This window comes from Pyxicephalus adspersus, chromosome 1, assembly GCF_032062135.1.
Source record: "Pyxicephalus adspersus chromosome 1, UCB_Pads_2.0, whole genome shotgun sequence".
NCBI classification, from domain to species: domain Eukaryota; kingdom Metazoa; phylum Chordata; class Amphibia; order Anura; family Pyxicephalidae; genus Pyxicephalus; species Pyxicephalus adspersus.
In genome coordinates, this window is record NC_092858.1 from 78,857,133 (window position 1) to 78,882,559 (window position 25,427).

The window sequence follows — 25,427 nt, forward strand, 5'->3', positions numbered from 1 at the left end:
GTCTATGACATATTTTCCCAGCAGGCCCAGTCATTGCCTAAAGGTTTAAGGCAAACGGTGGTCTTGCTCTAATTTTCTTCTTGGACAGCAAAGGCCTTTTCCTGGCACACATCTTATGAAAAATAAATTGGCACAATATCTTACTGATAGAAGATGCATGCACTTTTATGATAACTCTTGCAAGAGTTACTGGAAGATCAAATACTATAATTTTTAAGTTTGTTGGAGACTCCTTTCAAAATAAAATGGTCTTTTCTTGGTCTAAATTTGGTGGGTTAGTCAGTCTGATAAAATTTCTAATCTACAACATGTATAGGCATTCACAACATTCAACCTTAGAAAGCTCCTTTGATGCTGTAATGATGACACAACACAGGTCAATAGCAAAATAAACATCTGATCTTAGATATTTGAGGTTTAAATAAGATAGATTCCATTTTAATCTAGAAAACTTTATTTGAATTTTCAAGAAATCCTTTAATTTAAATTATGTAAATGAATACACCATGTCATTAAAGTGTCCAAATAAAAAATATTTATCTGTAGCACAGTATTAATAAAATTTTAATCTTTAATCTGCATGTTCCAATATGGTGAAAAAGTTCCACATGTATTATATACTATTCGAACTATCTATAGATATATTTTTCTTTTTGTAAATTGAATATTCAAGTGAAGTATTGAAAGAATAGTTAATAAATTAAAGATTTGAAGCAATTAATCTCAATCATGCAAAATTAATTAAAATGGCATATATATTAGAGCCAACACAGGCTGTAACCTATAAGGAACCTCCTCACCCAGATTAAAACATATCACTTATGTTAAGCCCTGGAGCCTGCTGCATTGTAGGACCGCTCTTCAAATGGTAATAGACAAAATTTTGCATATCCCCATGGAAACAAAATGATCTATTACCCATTTATGACAACTGAATATTGTTAACCTGCAATGTGATTAGTGCTAACTAACTATAAATAGAACAGAATAAAAGACTTTACCCTGTTAATACTAGCCCAATATATTATGTTTATGAAGAAAAATAAATACAAGCACAGGAGTGTATTTACGATCCTTCAACACCAAAAAGCCTGGTAAAAAGGCAGTTTTATACTTATTTAAAACAAGGCTTGTTTGTAACAATTAGGATTACTGTATTCATTTCCATATTTTAATATATGTTAGATACTTATATATTTGCCCACAACAGTGTCAGAAGTTTATGTTCTAGTAACTATTCCAAATGTTATTTACAGTACATCTAAGTAGACCACAATATGTTGAGGCAATGTCTGTACAACAATGGAATGTATTGCTTTGTAATATTAGGGTTGCATCAGTTAAATTTAGGCTTTCCCCTTACAGTGTTGAGATGTGAAGCAGAGATTATTTAAGATACTTCTTTGAAAAGCAGTGGTGTTGCTGTAATGAAGAGATGTGCCTTAGACATACAGTTTTGTTCAGAATGATAGCAATATGTTTAGAAAAGTGAACTAAGCTCAAAATCCTTATTTCCATACACACAAATGCATTGGGAAAAGTGCACATTCCACTCCTTATTAAAGCAGGTAGAAGAAAAAGAGGTATTAGGCTGTTCAAAATAATAGCAGTGTGAAGTTCAATTCGTGAGTTCATTTATTGTGTGAAAAAACAAGTGTCAATGATGGTCCTTATTTAAGGTAGGAAGGCAACAAATGTTGTACAAGCTGGTTATAGTGCATTTCTCACTGAAAACCCAGTAAAATAGGTCATACCAGACATTGTTCAAAAGATGGAAATAAAAGCTGTTATAAGGGTTTTGAGCTTTATATACTTTTTAAAAACACATTGACAATTATACTGAATGCAGGCCACACCAGTCAAATAACTAGATCTTGATGAATGCTCTGCTCTGATGCATAAAGATTCTGACATAAAGAATTGACATTATGTATGCTGGAGTTTATAGGTGGCACTACAAAAGATTACTATGCAGAGGCCAATTTTTATACATTAAAAGGTTTTATTATTTTTACCTGGATTTAGTTGTCTGCAATAATATCAGAAGAATTACAGAACTACTAATATAATAGAATAAAGATGTTTCATACCACAGCTGTCAAACTTGGGATGAGTTTAACTGAATTCTTTACTTCTTCTTCTGTCACTTCTACAATTGAGCAGTGCTCCTCCTCCAAGGGCAATGGGTCCTCACCATTTTTGGTCACCCAAGGATGTACCTGAAAGAAGAGTAACTTTTAATACACAGAATACGTTTGTACAAATATTTGTTAGCAGGTGTAATCACTGATTCTCAAAATAGCTAATTTTGTATAAAAAAATAAAAGACAATGTAAAGCAAGAAATAATTTTAATTCATTTTGCATTAGTTTTGAAGAAAAAAAGAAATATATATAGGAATTTATAATTATAAATATATATTTTTCCAAAAAATTATTTTGCTTTTTCAGATGCTAAAGAGTAACAGCACAAAAAAAAGTAAAATTACAAAATACTTTTTAAGCAGATCAGCAGCTGGTTTTATTGGTTATTAAAGCGTACCTAAACTCAGAAATTTCACTTTACATAAAAGGGTAGACAACCCTTTTATGTAAGGTAAAAATTCTGTTTGTTTTTTTTTTAAGTGCAAAAAAAAGGCTGCAGCACCGCACCCTAATTCTCTATCGCCTAGGAGATTTAGAATGAATGGGAGAGCAAAGCCTCCCGGGATACCTACGTCACGCATCCCGGGAGGCTCTTGGGTGCTTCTTCTGTACATGCCCGAGCATCTCGGGCATGTGCAAAAGAAGCCTTTTCGTGAAAAGAGAAATTTCTTTTTTTACTACGAAGCAGCCGCGAGAGCGGGTGACATAGGGAAAAGAACCAGGAAGAAGAGATGAAGATGGCGCACCAGCTCGGCTACCGGCACAACGCAGGACCCGATGGAAGACACCTCCAGACCGATTGACTGTGTTGCGGGATTGAAGTGTATTTTTTTTTTTTTTTGTTTTAGGCATTTTTGAGTTTAGTTTCTCTAAGTTGTTATGAAAATGATAGCTGCTCTGCTCTTTAAAAAAAAAATTAGGCTTTGTGATTTAGTATTGCAATGAAAACGAAGGCAGCTTTATAATACTGTATATATTACATACCTTTGAAGGCGCAGTAGCTTAGTGGTTTGCTTTACTGTACCTTTATTGACTTAGAGCCCTGGATCAATTGAGGTACTATTTAGCTCATATTTTTCAATAAAAATAGTACCAAAACTGGCAATAATAAAAAGTCTGAAATCTCCCTGGCTTTTACGTCAGTGAAATTATAACCTTTGTATTCAGGATGCAAAGGTTAAATTATGCTACACCTCCAACTAATCCTCTTAGGATTCTCCGCTTTTCCCTAACACTGGAATTTCTAAATGTTTGTTTATACCAGGTTTCATCTGGATGTTAACACCTGGTCTATTTATTGTGTAAGATAACATATTAAAAATAACACATTCTTTATTAAATGGACTCCAAACCATTAAAAAACTTGCAGATTACTTTCACTTTTGTTATTGGATTTAGATGCAGGGTTTTTTTTTTTTACGAATACAAAAATAATTTCTGTAAAGCAGCCTTCCCTTTAGCTATGTTTCGTCAGTTGTTTTGTTGATAAAATGCCAGACATATTTTGCATGAAAGGCATCTGGTATGGCATTTTGAAAAGTATATTTTTACAACTGCATGTTGGAAAACCATGCTCTAAAGTAATTGAATGTACACAATAAAAAAGCAGATGCATAATGTAGACTTGAGTGTTGACTAAGTTTGCTAAATAAAAAAAAAAAAAACACAAACATTACAAGTTACTAATAATAATGTGCCAGTAAATACTAGATGTATTTTTTTGGGTTGCAAAACATACACATAAACACATACACATTTGGAAACTCACATAAACACCTAAAATGTAATAAAATAATACCAAAAAAAACACTTCAAAGGTGTTCTCATGGCATAATTAGGTTTTGGTACAGACTCCTCTTGCTAAAAAGCATTTTGAATTCTTACACACATAGGTGGTAAAAAAATAATGCAAATATTAGCAGTATGTTAAAGACCCAATAAGGAGAAGTGATACTTGTACTTTCACAACAGCTTCATGTTTCTTGGAATGCTGTCATAAACTGTCTTGAACTATTTTAAAAGGGAATTTACTCTTCAAGAAGAAACTCAAGTTCTCCGAAGGATGAATGATGTTAAAACCTACTTTGTGCTCAGTGTACAAAAAATTCCCCATAGCAGTAACGATCTACTGACTGGGTCGGCCATTGAGACACTGGTGTTCATAAAAGTAATGTTCATAATATAAAAGTGTTTAGCTGTATTAATGTAAGTTCCATTAACCTGGAATATCAAGTTCTTTGATTGCCAGCCATTACATCTTAGATCACATAATATAATATGACAAAATACATCACTTACATATAGACAAAATAATCACTTACATATGTCCCCACACAAATAAATCAATGTATGTCTGTAAATTATACTAATAAATGCAGAATGTAATAAATAAAAAGCAGTTACCAACACAATAAACTAACAAATCTATGTAAACCCATGACAACATAAATGTGTATGCAATTTTGTTGTCCCTACAAATAAAACCTTGTCAAGGAAGCTATGCATAAACCAATAAAATATATACATGAACTATAATAATAATAAAAGATTTACAGATCTGACATAATTTATTCTCTTTGGTAAGAACCTTACAGTTTAGTTTTCCTTTAGATGCATATTTTATATCAGGACTATGTTATATATACTTCAACAAACACAAAATAAAAGTAAAATCATATAGACAGCCATTCAATAGGGAGTTAAACACTAGTAAAGCTTGCTATATTCTTTACTTCTATACTGGTTATAAGCTACATAAATAAAATAAAAAACGAACCACAAGCTAGCCTCAAAACACAATTTCTCACTCAAATAAACATCTGTTTTATTAAGATGGCTGTGCTATAGTTTCTTGGAACTACACAGCTGTTTTATGAGCATATTCCAGGATATGAAAACAAAAAAAAAATTGAGGCATTTTTCTTCTATGACAATCGTATGGCTGGCTGCTCAGAAAAATGTTTTGTTACAACATAATAAATATGGTAATAGCGTTCAGTCTGAAGGAGGTCTAACAGCTTTAGAATTGGGTGAAGGTTAGACTATGTATTCTAAAAGTCAGTAAAACTTCAAAGCATTATGGCTCTGATTTATTAAAGTTCTCCAAGGCTGGAGAGAATACACTTTAATTTGTGAAGCTGGGTAAACCAGCAAACCTGGAATGGATATCCTAAAAGTAATTTGCTTTTTGTTAGCAAATGTTTTCAATCCTGGACCAGATCCATTCCAGGTTTGCTGGATTACCCAGCTTCACTGATGAAAGTGTATTCTCTCCAGCCTTGGAGAACCTTAATAAATCAGGGCCTTTGTCTGCAGTATTCCAAAGAAAAATGGTAAGACTGTAGCTACATGTTAATATGTGCTTGATCTTATTAGTTATGTAAATTGATAAACCAGCGGATCGAATTGTTGCTGCACAGTTTGTTTAAAGCAATGTCCTTTACTTTGCCCCCCTTATATTATGCTTTCCTGTAACCCATGGGTGACACTGCTGACTCACAAGTTAGCATTCTGGCCTTTGCAGCGCTGGGACTCAGGATTGAATCTTAGCCAGGGCACTATTTGCATGGATTTTGTTTAGTCTTCCCATGTTTGCGTGGGTTTCCTCAAGGAACTTCCCACATTTCATAAACATGCAGTTAGTTGTATTGGCTTCCCCCAAACTGACATTGTTAATGACATAAGACTATGGTAGGGACATTAGATTGTGAGCCAGTTAGAGACATGACAAAGGACTTTAAAAAGCAATGCGTAATACACTGGTACTATAAAAATACAAGATAATAATAATATTAATACCCTAAATCTAATGGGGAAAATATATGCAGGGAACAGGTTATGGAGTGGTTTTGAGAGTTAGCTGTTTGAACAGGATTCTCTATCTACTGGCAGAAAAATGAATATGGACAAAACAACAGTGTCCCTAATAATGAGTGTACATGGAAAAGAGAAAGGGTACAAAAAAAAGCTAGCTGATAACCTAACAGAGCACAGTGAGGAAAGTTACCATAAAAGTCAGCAATTATAAAAGAACCTGACAAGTGGAGTAAATTTAAGAGCTACAACCCTGATCAACTGTTTCAAAGGCCAATCATAGGGTGAGTAAGGAAATATTCAATATTCAGATTTTTTTCAGAAGATTGTTGTGATATTTTTTGAAAGCTCTTTCAGTTGAATGGTGGGAGCAAACCCATAAAAAAGGGATTGAACAAGAGGTTAGTGGAACGATAGACATAGCTGAATGTCTGTGGTATTAAAGTAATTTGGAAACTAACTAGAGAGAAAGGGCAGTATTTAGAAAGGTCTGTGGAATCAGGGGAGGGCATTTTTATTGGATTTTTAAGACTGTTGCTTAATCACAGTTTCCTAAAAAAAATTCCATAGAAGAATTACCCTTTATGTGCTCTGTTAACATTTACCACTTCCACCTGGTGGTAAAGTATTATTGTATCAAATGTAAATTGCCACATCTTCACAGGATTAACAACAGCAATCATGGTTTCTACAATTTTACAGGGGCAGTTATGCATACAATACTAAGGGACATTTAAGACTTGTGGTTGACCAAAGAATTCTTCCATAGGTTGAACCGCACTCCCTACAGCTCCAATTTAACTAACTGAACTAATGTGCACACATTTGCACATGGCTGCAGTTGTGGTGGATGGAGACAAGGTTCCTAGACGTGACACGTAGCTTCTGAACTTGTGTGGTTTTGCACTCCTGGCAGTAAAAAAGCAGTTTGCTATGCAGCTCAGAAGAGCTAACCATGTGGTTTTCCATCTCAAGTGTGAAAGGGACCTAAAGGTGCAAGACCTGACACCCAAACATAGGGGGATTTGTATGTAGTTACATTTGAGACACTGTCTTTTTCTTATTAAATACTGAATTTCTCTGTTGAAGCAGTATGACTACATTAAAATACTATATGAATTTACAAATACAGAGAACAACTAGACAGAAATATACATTTTAGGAGAGAGTACATTGAATGACAGTACACAGAATGTATTTGTGGGTATGGTTAGGTACAGGCCAGCAAAAGAGAACAGGAATTGTCTTTTCTGTCTGTAATGTTGGGTCATAATCCACCTTTTCCAATCCAACACAGCTTTACAAATTTGCTCTGTAATACTACTATGTTAATGTGTTTTTTTTACAAATTTAAACCTGACAATTCTAACAACAACAAAGCTTTTTGTTTTTTTTATCCTGAACATTTCAGCATTTCATCTGAGCAAGATGAGTCTGCAATATGTCAGGAATGAAAGCAGAATGATAGCAGAAGAGCAATGGAGAATAAATTACATTTCATATAAATGCTACAGGGAAAACAAAGATGCTGAAGTGTTATTAGGCATAGACTTCCTAATACAATCTGCAGTGAAGTAATTGAATTTTTTTTTGCACTTTTTTAAGCCATCATAAACAACTCAGAGGTTAACTTCAGCATGATAATATTTGCAGCTTTTGGAGAAGAGAACAAATGAGAAATTCAATAGGTTGTGAATCTAAACACCCACACTGTGGGTCTGATTTAGTAAAGTTCTCCAAGGCTGGAGAAGATACAATTTCATCAGTGAACCTGGGCCATCCAGCAAAGTCTATTGGGGTAATAGAAGAATTTACCCCTAATAATTGTGGCTATGCATGTAACAAATCCAAGCATACTTTTTATAGGAATATTGATAACTGCTATAACAAATAAAAAATGTTTGTGTTTGGCTAATATGACTGTAACACCTCCATAATGCTTTGAAGATATATGTACAGGCCTACAAAATACAAACAAAGCATGCATAGCTAATGAATTAACCTTAACATAAAAAAAGTTCTGTTCCTTGCATGAAATAATTAATTCTTTTGTAAATTATATGAAATGCATACCTTTATTTCTGGAACAGTTATTCGATCTTCTGGCTTTTTATTCAGCATTCGCATAATCAAGTCTTTCAGTTCATCGCTAATGACTGGTCTTTAGTTTAAAAAAACAGACATTTTAGGTTATTTTCTTGCATGGAAGTTGGAGGAGTGTCAACACAGAAGTATTTTTAAAACATTTTCATTATCAAACTACATGTTGAATATTTGTTCTGTACGTAACTATAAAAAATTTTACAATTACACAGAAGACTCATAGCTCACTTACTGCTCTGGAAACTCCACAGGCTTATGTTTAATTATGTTATGAAGAACCAAGATGTATTCATCCATGAAAGGACACTGAAACAAACAACAAACACAGTTAATGGTGCAAGGGAAGTATGAAGATCTACCAACATAAGTTGATCCTAATCTTGAAAACATATCTGGCTGACCAAATATGCACTGAACAATTAGATTTACACAACCATTTGTATTATGTATATTTTAACTGTTAATTACAGTATTTCTATCTTTCAAGTATACAAATAAACTATTTTAGCCTAATCTAGTTTAACACATCAGATAACAGCAGAATCTGCAGGAATATAACTAACTGTGCTAATTTTTTTTGACAAGTGCCCGCCTTTCCACTAACCTTTCGCAAAAAGAACCACCAGTACAGGAGAAATACTGAATCATATAAAAAATAAACACAAAGGGAATATATTCTGTGCACTAGATTTATGGTAATCCTTATTTTTAAACTGATTTGTTTTGCCTCCTTTAGCACTATTCACTGTACAAACAGCATTCATGTAGTGGAATATAGTATTTTTAACACAACTTGCACTACAGGGGCAGATATAGCTAAACTATTTGTAAAAAAAAACAGTTATTTTGATGGATTTGAATAAAACAATCTTGCTTTGTGTTGGCTTTATAACTGGAAATCAGAAGCTGAATTGTAAAGCACAGGGGAAATCCACTGCACCGTAGCAGGCTCCATGCTAGTTAGGAACATTTATTCAGCAGTGTGTGTCCATGGCTTTATAAAAAAAACAGGGGGAAATCTTTCAATAAGTCTACGGTGCCTATATATATATATATATATATATATATATATATATACATATATATACATACACACACATACTTTGTTTGTAAAACGTGTTCATGTTTTAAATCAGATCCAATCAACTTCGGATTCCTCAACCAGTTATCAGAGCCGTAACATGTAACAAAAAGCTCCTGCGCATAGCTAATTGATTATCCTGTCTTATCCCAGGAATACAGTTTGAAGTCAATATAATTACACATTCAACCAAATCTTTGGATTTACAGCACATTGAGAGCTATCCAAAAAAAAAAAAAAAAATCACAGCTAAACCTAAAGCTAAAAGAACACAATTTTAAAACAGCTATATACTTGATTCCTATCCCATCAATTGGTGTTTAATATCCTATGTTTGTTTTCTTTCAAAAACCCTGTACACTAATACCAGCTGCAAAGTAGGATCGTTGCTTTGAGTGAAAGTAGTAGAGGTCCGATATTAATCCTACTGAGACAGAGCTATAGTTACAATTAGCAATGCTTCTGCTTCTTGCTGATTAGAAAGCTCTAACAAGGGTCATATCTGCCCTCCGAAAAGAAAACCCTGCTTCTCCATAGGGGGAAAAGGTCCCTGTACCATGCTGGCACAACACAGACTTTTCTACACAGGCTGTGGCTGAAGCCACAACATTAACACACTGCTTTTCTTGACATTTCTTTTCAAAACTTAGCATTTTCAGGCATTGTCAACCGTGTTTTTTAAATAAATAATAGGTATAATGAAATAACTAGGACATACAGATCAGCTCTTAAAATCACCCACAACCTCAGCTGTGTTTAGCAAAAGATTTCTTCTGCAAGTCATGCAAAGCGCCCCCGCCCCCTCCGCCCCATCAAGCCTCTGTTCTGCACACGAGTGAGCAGGGAAGCCCTGTTCGTATCTAGGAGTTGTCCGTATGTCGGATGTCCTTAACAGAGGGACTACCAGTACCATAATATGATTGGATCTAATTTTTTGTCTTTTTGACTTTAATTGTATTGGTGACAGTGCTCTGTGGGCAACCTCATTTTGGAAGGTGGAACTGCCAAATGTCAGTGACAGTCATGGTTCGGCATTAAGCTCAGGAGCTAAATTCAGATCCTACAGGGTGATCCAATAAAGCACTCCATAGTTGCATATTTAATAACAATGCTTCAGCAGTATAGAAGCTGACAGGAACCAACAGGTGCTTGCAAGTATATTCACTGGCCCCAAAAAGAAGAGATTTTGGCCCAATTCTGTGCATCACACATACCCATAGGCCACTGGTCTACTGTTTTTGGAAGAATGAAATGACCTACCTTTCCAAATACGAAACAGTAAAGAGTAACTCCCATGGCCCATACATCAAGTGCCTAGAAAAAACAATTATTATATTTAATTTTTATTTTTTACAATTTCTATGGGTATTTACAACTAAACATATCATTCAACTAAATTCAACTACAGTGAACGTCATGTTTGGCCAGGCAACTCAATTGAGTACATTGCTTCTCCAAGTACAAGCCCCTCTTCCTTCCTCTCCAGGGAGCATTGTAAGTGTAGTGTTGGCCAAGGTAACAAAAGCATAGGATGCAATTCTTTATTGAGCAATTATATGCACAAGCTCAAAATGTTATGTCTAACGTCTAAGTAAGTGATGATTTCCAAACTAATGTTCCAAAGGCACAAGAGAAAGCCCCCACATTTACACATCATGCATGTCCTTGAAATTGCACAGATATGTCTGAAAGTATCAGATACATGCTGACACCAACTGCTATATGGGAATCTAACATGTGGGGAGGACTGCTTTGTGGTTATTTGCTTTAAATGTCTTTACGGTAGATCTTCCTTCTTTTCTCAATGCAGTCATCAACTTATAGTCCATTAGCTATTCAGCCAAATAATGCTATATCATTTATAATAAATGCACTTACATAATTTTGTTTGGGAATAATGGTTCCCTTGCTATAAGGTCTGGAGCTCCACATGTTCCCCAGTAAGGTCATGCATTTAAAAGCTCAAGTAGCTATAGTAGTATATACACCTAGATACAATATATACATACAATGGACCCGATTTATTAAAGCTCTCCAAAACTGGAGAAGATGCACTTTCATCAGTAAACCTGGGCAATCCAGCATACCTGAAATGGATTTCTTAAAAAACCATTTGCTATTTTTTAGCAAATGTTTTCAATACTAGACTGAATGCATTCCAGGTTGGCTGGATCACCCAGGTTTAGCAATGAAAGTGTATCTTCTCCAGTCTTGAAGAGCTTTAATAAATGACGCCCATTGTATATCTGTACAATATTTAGTGTTAATGTTACAAGACTTGATATATGTGCTACAGCTTAGCATCCCACTGTTGAATTACAACAAATACTACGTTTCTAAGCTTTTTCTGCTGCCAGAGATACCTTTGTACTGCTATTGGTTTTTCTTGGAATGAAGCTTGTGTTGTCATAGAGACTTTCATACTGTTAATATGGAATGTAACTATATTAGTCTACAATTGATTATACTTTAAGATATGCTTATTCATCTACTTGTTCACATGTATATAACACTGTGTAATCCATTTACTGACCAACAGTATATATGACAATCAATGGTATTGTTTTTTGTTTATTTTATTGTTAGATCCATTACACTCCTGAGGAAGCAGTATATCTATGTTTGTAACCACTAAACGCATTGAGTTAGTAGGTTGAAATGTAACAGTGTATATTCAAACTTTGTAAAATATTCTACCTTATTGTGTCATCACTTTGGATAATACTTTGTGTAATCTAATGCCACCTATGGGATGTCAACATTGTTTTTATTTTGAATCTTTAAGTGTGGATATGTTAAAGTGTTGTTCTTTTGTGATTACACATTCATAGTTCTGACCAGGCACCTGGAAAATACAATTTTTCTTTAACCACCCTGGCGGTCTAAATCCCTCAAAATTCCATGCAAAAAGCGGTACAGTTTTTTGCATGGAAATATATTTTATATTGTAGGCTGTAATTCTTAGGCATAACTCACTGATATTTATTAAATTTAATAATAAACTTTAAAAAACACAAAAATCTGTTCCCACCGATCTTCCCGCCCGAACCGATGCATACACTGATGTCACCGGGGAACCCCATAGATTTCGTCTCTGCACTTTGCGGCTGGAGATCGAGGAGGAAGGATCTGTCCCCAGGACGTGCGGGGACAGCAACAGAACAAGGTAAGTGGGTTTTTTGTTTAGTTAAAAGCGACCCCGAGTGTGACTCGGGATTACTGGTTTTTGCAAGTAAAATCCACACTTGGGGATACCGCTAGGGGGGTTAAAGTTTTTTAAGGAATTTGAAACATACTCAAACTCGGTATGTCATATTTAGTACATATCATATTAGTTACTACCTGATCATTTTTAAGCTCATTTTACTTGATCCTTTGGGTTTATCATGTATTCTGCAATTCACATTTATTCAATTATGAATTGAAAAATATTACATAAGGAGTTTCAGTCCCAAAATAATACAGGTGTTAGTGATGCCAAATGAACTGTCAAACTATATTCATATCAATACTGAGTCATTCCATAAAAAAGCTATCTGCCTACATTGTGTCTAGGAGGGAGGTACTCCTTCAGATCCTCATATTAACTGTGCAAGTTGTGCATAACACAAAGTTTTGATAAGAAGTATAAAAAGTCCATAAGGTGGAGTAGAAAATGACAAAATCGCCTAGCAATCGGGACATCTCTGTGTTCTAAACACAGTAAAACATACCAGATTATTGAACAATATGAAAAACGTGGTACAGGTTGACAATCAAAAATCCGTAAACCTTTGGACCGGAGGAGTGATATTAGAATTCCGGATTTTTCTTTATACTTACCTCCACACACAGGCCAGCCTTCCTCTCGCAGCACCATGGACATCTGGCACAGTTCCAAAGAGGAGGCAGCAGGGACGTCTTAACGTGTATTTAGTTTAGCAGAACAGCGCCATCAAAACATTAGTGGCCAAACAGTGTACTGCAGCCCCTGTATTGTAAATGCGATACGAAATTCATGCCGGGAAACTGAAGGATCCGGATTATCCATGGCCGGATTTTCAATTGTCAACCTGTATTTACATGAGTATGTATTACGTTACAAGCTTTGTGATTTTTAACCAGAAACCAATCCTACCTTTCCACTGAACCCCTGTCCAGTGTCTGTCAGAGTCTCAGGTGCCATGAAAGCTGGAGTGCCTGCAGTGCTTGACAGAAGCGCATCATTGCCTTCAAACTGATTGCTCACCCCAAAATCAGCTATTTTAATGTGACCATCATCTCCAAGAAGTAAATTGGATGGTTTGATATCCCTGTGGATAATCTTCTGGTAATGCACTAAAACAAAAAAGAAACAAAAAAACACACTTAGTAAGATGTAGAAAACACTGTGACCTCTAATACACTACACAAAACAACAAAAATAATACAGTAAGGACTTAGTTGTAGTGTCTATATGAACACTAGATTGCATAAAGCCATAATTCTACCACTTTCTAAATCACATGAATAACTACATACCTATATTTAGAGGTAACAGAATAACTATTACCTTCCCCACAGAGTCAAAACAATACTAAATTAATATAAACCCCCTTAACAAGTCAACAGTAAATGTTTAAAGAACAGAAACAAAATGCTGCAGATATGGTATTACCACTGCCTTTAAAGATTTTGTCATGGTAACTGTTCTTTTTCGATACCTATTTTAGACAAATTACCATTCTGACAACGGATGCCATGAAAAGTGTTTTATTGCTATCTGGGGTGCAGTTCATTCAAGCAATACAAAGACTGTTTAGTGTGAGGCTACCCCATCCAACAAGGGAAGAGTTTTAATAGAAAACAGTATACTGAAATCAATAAAAAGGTACTATAAATCAACCACTCAGACTTTAAGAACAGATGTAAATAAACAGAGGCCAACGATGGAAATGGTTGGTTTTCATTCATTGGGCCTGATTTATTAAAGCTCTTCAAGGCTGGAAAGAATACACTTTCATCAGTGAAGCTGTGTGATCCCGCAAACCTTTCTTCTAAGTTATTTGCTATATGCTAGCAATTGTTTTGAATCCAGCCATCTGGCCATCTGAAAGGTGGGCCGCGGCTCTGGTTCACCCCCAGCGTGGCCAGGAGACGGACCCCGCTTGGAGGGGGGCATGCGCCAGAGTCATGGACCATGTCCCCTGCGCGGATCGCAGGCTCAGGGTGATGGGCGGGTCGTGTCTCTGAATAATGACGTCACTCTGGGGGAAGTTTCTTCCCCTTTGAGTGACACACAACTCCCTGCACATATGCAGTCAGGAGTTCGTGCTTTTAAAAGGTTGGGGACAGTTATTCTGTTTGCCACGAAGATAGTGGTTGTGAATTCCACAACAGGTATTAGAAAGAACAGATCCAACTAAAATGAAAAACAAATATCTAAGAATAGTTTTACAATAAACCGTTATTTCCTTCAGTGTATCCACAAATGTATGTAGCACTGCAAATTCGAAGAAACGTCCACAGTTAAGTGCTAGCAAACAGAACAGTTCTGCTGTACATCTGCCACTTAGTTGATGTGAGTGATTGCAAAAAGATGTAGAAACAGTAGGAATTCTCTTTTATCCTAACTTGTAAAAAGTGGCACAGCAAAAAAAAACCTATTTAAAGGTGCAACAAATTAGCATCTGCAATAGTTACAAATTTCAGGAACTACTGCAATTTGTGTAGTTATTACTTTTCTGCTTAGCTTTGTAGAATTTTATTAATACAGCAAATGTATTGTTAGCAAATCATTCAGCACATCAAAAAAATATGGATTTTTCTTCAAACTGACAACATTATAGGCATAGTGCAAATTAGAATATCCTAGTATAATATACAATCACAATTAGAACGCATTTCCCAAGCCTGATAAAAAATAAACAGCAAATCTATGATTTCTGTTTGCATATTTGTGTTCCCACTTTCTAAAGAAATCCATTATTGTAAAACATCTGTCATACATCCAAAGTCACATCAATGACTGCTCGATTTAGGATCATAAAATGCAGCATGAGTGAAATAGAAAACTCCATCAGAATGATGCACACACATAATAATTAGCTGAAATTATCTTTATAAGGATCACATCTGTCAAAATGGAAAACTTGCCAACAGCTCTACATTAATGATGGAGGAAAAACAAAACCGGTTGCCTGACACCCTGCCAGGAATTGTGAAACCAATCTGTATATATTACTTTGTAAGTCTCAAATTATAAGTGCAACAAATGCAAGTACTATTCCAAGTAAACCAGTACTGTTGTGACCTCATATGACAGAATAAATAACTAGATTTTTTGGTCTGATTTAATACAAGAAATAGATAAAAAAAAATATTTAACTTTTTAAACTATGAAATTTACAAATGATTACTTACGAAATATCACCGCCCCCCCCCCCAATTAGAAAATCTTTTATCAATCATAAGTATATTATAAAACAGCTACAAAGAGTACTTGCTGGGGTTACCACTTTACTGTTTGACAGAATATTCATTCAATTATTTTGCCAACATCATTTTGAGTACATTTTTAATATCATGTCGCACCAACACAATAATGTCTTATCAACAGACTTATGTCTTATGAAATATATAAAATTTTAATAGGGTCATCACAGGGGAATATCACTTATCCTTTATATAGTGGCCTTAGGGTAAAAATGATGGTTACGGGTGGTCATTGGCAAGGCACTGACTATTGTCTCATTTCTTGTAGAATTTAAAACACAGGTCTACACCCAAGCTGAAGTCTTTGCCAGAACTTGTTATATACAACGTGCTGTGCCAATACGTCAGATTATTAACGGTAGGATCCATTGGGATTACAACTTGTTTTCCGCAGCTAAGTAGCTTTTATTTTGTTTATTATTTATAAATAAATCATATTATTAATATACAATTCTTTTCTACAACATGGTTACATCTATCTGTTCTTATATAATATTATACTGTTTAATCTAACTTGCAAGTCTTTGTGGTATCTGTCTTTGTACACAAAGAAAGATAACACAGATCAAATTAAACCAGTTCAAATTAAAACTGACGACATTCCTATAAACTATCACATACCACATATGTGACATAACATGCCAGTTTTCTAAAGCTCAATATTTGAAAAGGGCTAAGCAAGCCTGATTTTCTTACTCCCCGATCCTGCTGTGCCATGGCACCAAAACAATTCATTTTGGGAAATTGGGGTAAGCCGCTTGTTTGCCATATGTTGAGAGGTTAAGTTTTTCATAGAGTTTTTCTGAGAGGTGAGAAGAAATGTAAACTTTAGAGTCTTTGGGCACTTTATAGTACATGTTGTCCACAATTACCTCCCTTACTGGATTCAGTGCAGATTTATTTTATAAACAGATTATAATGCACAAAGCCATTATTCCAATGTCTAACATAGTAATGATCCTTGGAAAATTTTGTTTTCTAACGATATATCAAAATAAAATATGTGAAATATGTGAACATAAACCTAAAACATACAACCTGATACGTGCTGCATGTTTAATTTGCATGTTTTAATGTATTGCAATTTTAACCGGACTGTAAAAATGATATCTAGAATAAATATAAACAATTTGTAGTAAAAGTACTTGTGCATTCCTGAATTTAGTTGATGTAATAATGTGAACATCTACCACTGTGAACGAAGTAGGCAGAGTGTTTTACCAAAAATATACTGGGAGAACATGAAGTGCAATTAGGCTGTCAATCATTTTGTCTGTAAGCCTGCAGTGATTCAGTTTGAATGGTGTAATAGTTTAATCACGTAGGACTTGAGGTATAAACATTAACCCCCTAATAATTACTGTAGTTACTGCTGTGAATCAATTTCTATGGCAACTGATTTGAAAATATTGCTGCATATATACCTTGAAATGCTTTTTCTTCCATATTTTTAGGTTTAATAGTTTCAGTACAACCTCCACAAAATGTTATACAGACACAATCTACATATTCCTTGTCTTTATTTAATTAGTATTTTTTCCTAACCTATTTTTGGTTCTAGTTTGCTAATTAATCAATCCACACACTGAATTTCCACAAAACATCATAGCCAAGCTTTGTAGGAAACAAGACTTTGTAGAAACAGATTACTTAATTTTAAAATTTTAGATTTTGTCTATATTTAATGAAAAAAAAAAGACAAAAGGCAAACCTTGGCTTCATGTTAAATGTAAAATAAAGTCGAATATGTGAACTTCTTTATATAATAAATTTAGAGGATTGCCTTTATACTCCCAGTTCACTTGTATGCCACTCACAGTTTACACTATGACCACAAAATACCACACACAAAAAAAACACCAAAATGAAGGTTAAAGTTAGTCCATTGTCTTTAAGGTTGTTAAATGTGTAAGTTCAATCAACCCATCCATACTTGATGAGTCAGTTCATAGGAGAGAAAATGAAAATGACTAGCCGTACTGCCATTTCATAAGAAAATAAAGAACACAAAAAAGCAACATGTTTAAGAAGAACTAATCACTTATGTTAAAGAAAAATCACAGTGCAGGATATAAAAAAGCCAATGAAAATGTCAAAAAGAACTGATTGAGAAATCAAGCTCATTGAGCTTTATATCAGCAATAAGGCACAAAGATTTTGTTCTTATATACCTTGTACATAAGTTTACATTACTATACATTATTATATTGTAACCCTACCATCTTGACATACCTGTTTAAAAGTTTTTAATATTGCATTCATTAAACCAAAACGGGCATATGGCTGTATTAGAATGTTTTTAATTCCAATAACAACTAAACAACCAGCTGGCTGCTTTATCTGCCATGCACTCAAAAGGTGAATGGTGTATCCACACTGAAATCCATGGAGGCCCAAAAGATGCTCTTCATTTTACATGCAAGGCTCAATGAAATATCCATCTGGCTTTATTAAGTAAAAACAGAGTCTTAGTTGGCTGAACATCTGTTGCACGCTGAAAAATGCCACAAAATAACATTGATGCCTTTCCTTTCTTTTTTTCCCCCAAGAAATCTATTGACCACAGTTGTTTTCTAACCTGGCAGCATAACATAACCCACCACAGTTTTAGCGAACAAATGCAACCTTTTATTGTCCCACCACCTCTAACTGCAGGATATTGCTAGACACATCATAAAGGGTAAATAAAATATATACAATGTTTTCCATTTAATAGATGTGTTCCCTGCCTAAGTGCATACACATTAAAAAAAATTGCTAGCATTCTGGAAGACTGAACAAAACTTCTGTTGACCATATGTCAACAGTAAAAAAGCTCAGATCTGCTAGAGAATGTCAAGGCCCAGAACTTTTTTTTAACTTTTTTTTTGCTGTGCTCTCCCTCTTCCCCCTCCACTAAATTGGCATACATGTACTCCTTGGAGATGGATCTGGGATCAGGAGGAATGGAACGAGATGGAATATTCTCTCTCCAACTGCTTTCGAGGCTGTACAGTTAGGGGTATGATAGAACACATTTGGTGGTCCTGCCCTATTTTACAGAGTTTTGTACAGTGCAGTGTTAATTTGTTACATACGTCTGGTCAACACAATTGTACTTGACTTAGTTTATGCTACCTGGATACATTTTTCTGATTTTATTGCAATTAGGACTAATGGTATTCTTTATATTTTCTTTTAATAATAAAAAAATATTGAGTAAAGTAAAAACAGACATCAATGGAGGCACATATCAACCAGTCCTGAGATTGATCGCAGCTGGATGTCATTACATTAATTTGCTCTTATATAGCATATGCAAACAATCACATGAAAACCTGTGGATTCACTTATAACAAAAAAGAACACAACTCACTAAAACATTTATTTCACACAGAAAATGAAAAATCTGTATCAGGTGGAATACATAATAATATTGATGTATACAAGACAACAACTTTTGAAAGACTTAAATGCAACGAACAATCCAAGTGCAATAAATGCAGAATTCAATTCATAAACCAGACCAGATGGCATGTAGCCTAAAAATCCAAAAGAAAAAAAGGAGGAGATGATATTGCCTTCCTTCGAGGGATGCAGTAGCAGTATGTTTTTATACCACATTTGAAGGAAACACTGGGTCTCAACTATGTTTCTGAACTTTCTCATTTTAAAAGTAACCTGGAGACATAGTAGCTTAAAAATAGAAGCCCTCCCTCTTGAGAACCCTCTTTTATATAGTACAAAGCTGTTGGTCCACTTGCTGGATAGAAAAGTTACATTTCATTATATCAGTTATTTTAGTATATTTCAATAAAGAATGGTAACAAAAATTAAAATATTAACTTATTTTTTTTTTAAATATTTAGTGCTAGGAGACTTCTTAAATAACTATTGCCTATTCATTTGATTCACTACTGTATTAAATGTTATTGCAAGAGACATACCTGAGAATCTACAAAAGTTTTCAGGTATGTCTGCATATGCTTTGTAGGAGAATGTAGTGACATCTAGCTATGATTGTGGGCCGAGATGAGCTATGACACATTTGAATTGATGTCTGTTTTTGCTTTGAGATTCCAGCTCAGTCTGGTTGACTTTATTGATCAGCATAAATATGTGCAAAGAATGACTCAGCTAGAGCAAGGAAAAAAAAGACTGTGCATTAAGTTTCAGCCAGACACCATTTAAAACGACTTTAAAAATGGCTATTTATTTGTAAAGAAGCCTACTACACACAACTATGGAGCTCCTGATATTTTATTTTAAATAACTTGTATTTATTTAGCACTGATATATTACACAGCGCTCTACAAAGTCTTTGGTCATGTCAAATTTAATTTGATGTGATTACTTCAGAGGTTAAAATCTAGTATCCTATGCCATTCTGTTAAAACAGCTTCATCAGCAAAAGTACCAGATTCCACTCCAAAAATATGGACATCATGATATATGCAGTTTTATTGTAAAACAAATAAAACAACCTAAATATAAACACCACAAGCTCTATATAATAGTGGCCTAGTTACATTTTTTTTCAATCTCTACGCAGCTGAGCTTTGTGAAAAAAACATAAACCATGCATACATTTATGTAGTTCCATTGATGCCTTTTTTACTGATGTACTGATTATACAGAGCTGTCTGAGTTTTGTGCATGTATTTAGCCTGCTGATCTGTAAACAGCCAGCAGACACAAAAAGATGCCTGCACATCAAATTGTTTACAACAGCCAGAGCTGTAATATGCTCGATTAGAAGAGAAGCCTATTACTGTTCAAGGGCAAACACAATCCATATGGCTTCGCCTTAGTCTCTGTTTAGTATTACCCTCACATCATCTAGTAAGCAGAAATCATTTAACACAACCAAGAAAGCTGTGTCAGCAAAGGCTGGCATTAATATCCAACGCTGTTCATTTTAGGAACTGTCTGGTAACAGCAAAATGTAAAAAAAAAAAGATGACACAAATATGCTCAATTCAAATAGCCCATGTCAACTCAAAGTAATGCTTGGGAAAAAATGTTTTATTGGTGTCCAGTATAGTTAATACTTTCACTTTACAATCCATGAAAATGTTTTTGCACATTCTGTATTATGGTTAACTAGATGAGGAAAAAGTAGCTGAGATAAGCAAGATCTTTTTTTGATCTTGTTCAACCAAAAGTACAAAAATTAGTTTTGGTCCATGCCATCCCTTCAAGTAAGTTATCAGAACATTAAAGAGATTGGGCCTGATTTAATAAATCTTTCAAAGACAGGAGCGGATACACTTTTGTCAATGAACCTGGGTGATCCAAAAAACCTTTGGAACTCTCCTGTGCAAATACATCTTCAGTTAAAAGGTCTGAACTTTGGCCTGATTTACCTCAGGATTCCTATTTTTGAGAAGGTCCATCAAATTGCTTCAGTAATAGGACAGTTAAGAAAGCAGGTCGGTATCTCTTTGTGCAAGTCAGTATCTGCATAATAGAGTTAAGAAAACAAGCACTACTTGTATTTTATATCACCAGTTTAGCCCTATAGCAAGGAGATTTTTGTAACAAAAAAACAAAACAAAAAAACAAGTATAAACACACACTTGTACCAACAGTGTGCCCTACCTGCATATGTAACATTTATTGAGATAAATGGTCTGCACCACTTAGTCCTCACTTTAGTCCTTATTCCCATCAAAATACTGAGGATTGCAGAACAAAAATGGCTAAATACAATCCATGGAATTCAGCAGAGACAAAAAAACAAAAAAAAAAAACAACCACACGGATTTATACAGAAAACACTGTTTGCAAACAGTACATGTAATTCTGTTTGCCATGTCCAAATAATATGTTTATCTTCTGAAGCAAAACTAATCACATTTAGACATTACTGGAAGTACATGTACAGGTTTTAGCACACGCCATGGTATGTGGCATAAATCTAATGTTACAATTATGAGAAAAAGAAAGAAGAAATTCAGCCAATATATTTAAATATCAATAATTTACATTGGGAAGATAGTTGAATACTCTGTCTTTTTCCCCTCACAGTTCTTTTACACACTGTTATGGAGAGACTACAACCTCACACTAATTATTTTGCATAGCTCCCTGAAATATTACCAGTGTATTTTCAGTCTCCCATGTGGCACATCCACCTTTCATAGATGTATTTCTTATTTTGCATAGTTTAAGATGTTATTGCAGTGTTTAGCTTAAAGCAAATTTTTACATAACTCACATTTTCAGGCTTGTACTAGTTTGGTATTAAAAATAGAGAGATTTGTAGATTAACCACTTGCTGATGCATTCAATACAGCTACTTTTATAAAGAAGTATTCGTATATTTAGCAATTTCTAGAAATATAGTAGAGAAAACTCTAATGAAAAATTTTTATTCACATTTTTTTAAACAAACACATTTTTTAAAAACTGCAACATATATTAAGGCTATTTACACAATCCTGGCTTCCTACCTGTTTAAATAAAAATAGTGAAAGGTCTCTACAATACATCCTCTTGAACTACTTTAGAATTTTAAAATGTAGATTTGTCCTAAAGTGGTTCCACAAGTGATATTGAAGAAAACAGTGTTAACAGTGTATTGGTACATTGCATTTACTATTTTATTCATACGTAGACCATTTCAGACTTGTGGATGAATAAAACATTCTACTGCAGGCTGAACCACGCTCCTAACTGCTCCTATTCAACGGAATTGAAGCAGTTGGGAATCGTGCAGTGTGATTCCTGGAAGTGATAAGTTGCTTCTGGCCAAGTGGTTTTCCACTGGCAAGTGTGAATAAATTAATCCCTAATTAACCTATAGTTAACACAAGTAAGCCTTACTTAACTCTCTCCTTCCTTTTTTCCGGCTTACTTTTTCCCTGCCATTAATTTCTAGAACACTATATACTATATAATGTATATTTATTTACAGTAAGACTTTTTTCAACTCTGCTATAATTAAAAAGCATACATTTTTTACATCTCAAAACAATATTGCTAATGTTGCTAGTAGAATGCCTAGTTTGTTATCCAAAGTAATGACAAATAAGCAGGCCCATAAAAAATGCAAAAATTAGCTAGAGCCATGAAGGGTATTAAGTATGAAAGCTGAAGCAGCAATTAGGATTTCTAAGGTCTAATATCTTTACAGATATATGTGGATATGATCCTCCTAAACTAGCCAATAATGCCAATGATTGATACATGAAGGAAGCCATATGAAAGTTGTGCCTCCTGCTTAGCAGTGCAGAGTAGTGATTGCGCTCTGCCATCGGCTTTCCTTATAATGAATATTCCTTCTGATATTTGTAAACTAGAATTCTGTGATGTGTGACATACTGGTAATAAAATCTAAAAAATCTATACATATACTAATCTATCTAAAGGATGCCATTTCTGGCATAGATAACATTAATAAATACCTGTCCCATATAATGTATTAAACATCACTCGCAGATGGATTTAACATTTTATTTAATGCTAAAAAAATACCTATAAAAATTAGAAATGTGATTCACGAAGCAGTCTATATTAGATTCATAGTTGAACTTTTTTACCAACTATCATATCAACCATTTTTTCCTTCAGATAACAAATGAATTTCCAAAAGTGTGCAAAGATGATAGATTAAAGCATATTTATATACATATCTTTAGCCTTAGGACCAGAATACTGACACAAACGAAAGAGTTATTATTATCTCACTTTCCAGCAACAAATCTTTTTATCCCACTGATAAGAATTTTATTTAAATTACTACTACTGACACCAGTGAAATAACTTAATTAATGTTCACTTCTTTAGTCTATCCACAGGCTCTACTGTGTCTGGAACATGTAAATGGAACACACTTTATTGTCAATTTGTGGTATACCACAAATTTGCATCACATTTTGTCCCTATACTATTCTCTGTCCCAGTCAAGAAAATAGTTGCTGGCCATCCATAATGCATGAACAGGGATCTCCTGATCCCTTAAAATCCATTATATATATATTGTCAGGGAAAGCAGGGGGATGGCTGTGAGCGGAACTACCTGTGTTACATTTACATGCATTCAGTTAACATTAATAAGTAGTTAAATACTTAAAGATTTAAATATCCTTGGAAATTTCTCATACTCTGTATACTGTGACAACGTTGTGAGCGGAAATCTTCAACATGGATGTTAATAAAATAAAACACCAGGCACAGGTTTTAACCTCTGGGAAAAACAAAAAAAAAAAGTATTTTACTGCCCTGTTTCCTACCTAGGTACAACACTATCAACATGATTTACCCACTGAGACCACAGTAAGCAAAATATATTTACATGTCACAGGGACAAAAGATTAAGGAGACTCTTCTCAACAGGGTCACAAAATATAATGTTAACTTTCCTCTTTTTTCCAAAACTACAGACTATTTTGGCTGTAATTATGCTTTGGGAAAAGCAACAGTGACCAAGTATATTACTTGGCATCTCAGCTCTAGTATAATCCTGTCACTGAGAATTTATTTAGGCCTCAGCAACCTGAATATTAGACAACAGAAATGAATAGGCAAAACATCTCTGTGAAGAGTGCATGCTGCAACTAGTGACTCTTCTTTCAATGATCACTGCTACTACACGGAGTCTGTCTATAATAAAGTTATACCAAAATGTAATGTGTTTTCAAGTTTTGACACTAAGACACTCCAGAATATTCAGCAAGGTTTCACGGACACTTAAACTTAAATGTCAAGTTAAACAGATTTGCATTTTAGCTGTTTGCAATGATCTTATATTTTTAACAAATCTATTGCTTTTATCTGAGCCACATTTGCAAAACTGCATAAACTGCATTATACCACACTGCATAGTGGTATAGGGATTCTGTATAGGGATTCTGCTAGACATGAGACTGTCACTTCTTTTGTGACATTAATAAATTATTTTCTATAATTGATTTTTAAGCTGGAACACAATAACAAAATATAGTAAAGAATGTATTACATTGTGATGTGTAGCAGCTGTAGGCAATTGATTTTATTCACAGAAGCAAAAGTAATCAGAAATTGTTAGTCATGTACTCAGAGAATCTGACCCTCCAGTGATAATTTCAAATATAGTGACTACTATAATAATGACCTTCTTCAACATTTCATGGTAGTTTTGCAGATAAGATGTGACACTACACTCAATTGTCTTCAAATAGCAGATTTTGTAAGCATTGCCTTGACAAAGCTGTAATTTGAAGTTTTTCACCTTCCAATTCCTGAACTATATCTATTATCAGTACATCAGTTTTAAAATCTAAATTTAATAAAAACATGCAAAATTTTTGCCAATATGCAATCTCCAATAATAAAGCATAACCCCCCCAAAACATCTTTTTTCTTCTTATACTATATATTATTGTCTTTATTCCCACCTCAGTTTCAATACATTTTATTGGTTTTTCAATTTATTACAAAAACATGTAACAAAGAACAGTTAAACTAAAATACATAGATCATATAAACACAGTGCTCACAAATAAGGACAATACTGAGTACAAAATACTGAGAACAATACAAAGACTAACAGGAACGATCACATGAAGGGGGGCAGTTCCTCAGGTGGTTGATACACCTTGTGGATCCAGAATAGAGTCTCTGATAGACAATGAGGTAATGTCCCAACCTAAAAAAAGAATGTGAATCCTTTGTAAACAGTGTTCATTTATAAATGTGTGGAATATTTGTTCTGGTATATCTTTATATATGTACACTCAACTGCTGTAATTTATTTCTGAAAATTGTCAATAAAACCTTTGAAATAGTGGAAGTCCATCAGCCTGCTGCAAATAACCTGGGGCATATCGAGCGGTAAGGGGGAGGAAGGGGTCTCTTTATTTTTATTTAAG

The 25,427-nt window shown here is 34.4% G+C and overlaps 1 protein-coding gene across 1 annotated transcript in view; it reads right to left on the reverse strand.

The window, feature by feature from the left end:
* Nucleotides 1-1,982: 1,982 nt before the first annotated feature.
* Nucleotides 1,983-25,427, reverse strand: part of CAMKK1 (calcium/calmodulin dependent protein kinase kinase 1) — a 91,091-nt gene continuing 67,646 nt past the window's right edge. The window contains exons 10-14 of the mRNA XM_072415617.1: nucleotides 13,259-13,458; nucleotides 10,402-10,455; nucleotides 8,293-8,366; nucleotides 8,031-8,118; nucleotides 1,983-2,219 (exon numbers count right to left, since the gene is read on the reverse strand). Of these exons, the coding sequence (XP_072271718.1) occupies nucleotides 2,085-2,219; nucleotides 8,031-8,118; nucleotides 8,293-8,366; nucleotides 10,402-10,455; nucleotides 13,259-13,458 (551 nt within the window). The 3' untranslated portion in view covers nucleotides 1,983-2,084. The remainder of the gene's footprint in view (nucleotides 2,220-8,030; nucleotides 8,119-8,292; nucleotides 8,367-10,401; nucleotides 10,456-13,258; nucleotides 13,459-25,427) is intronic.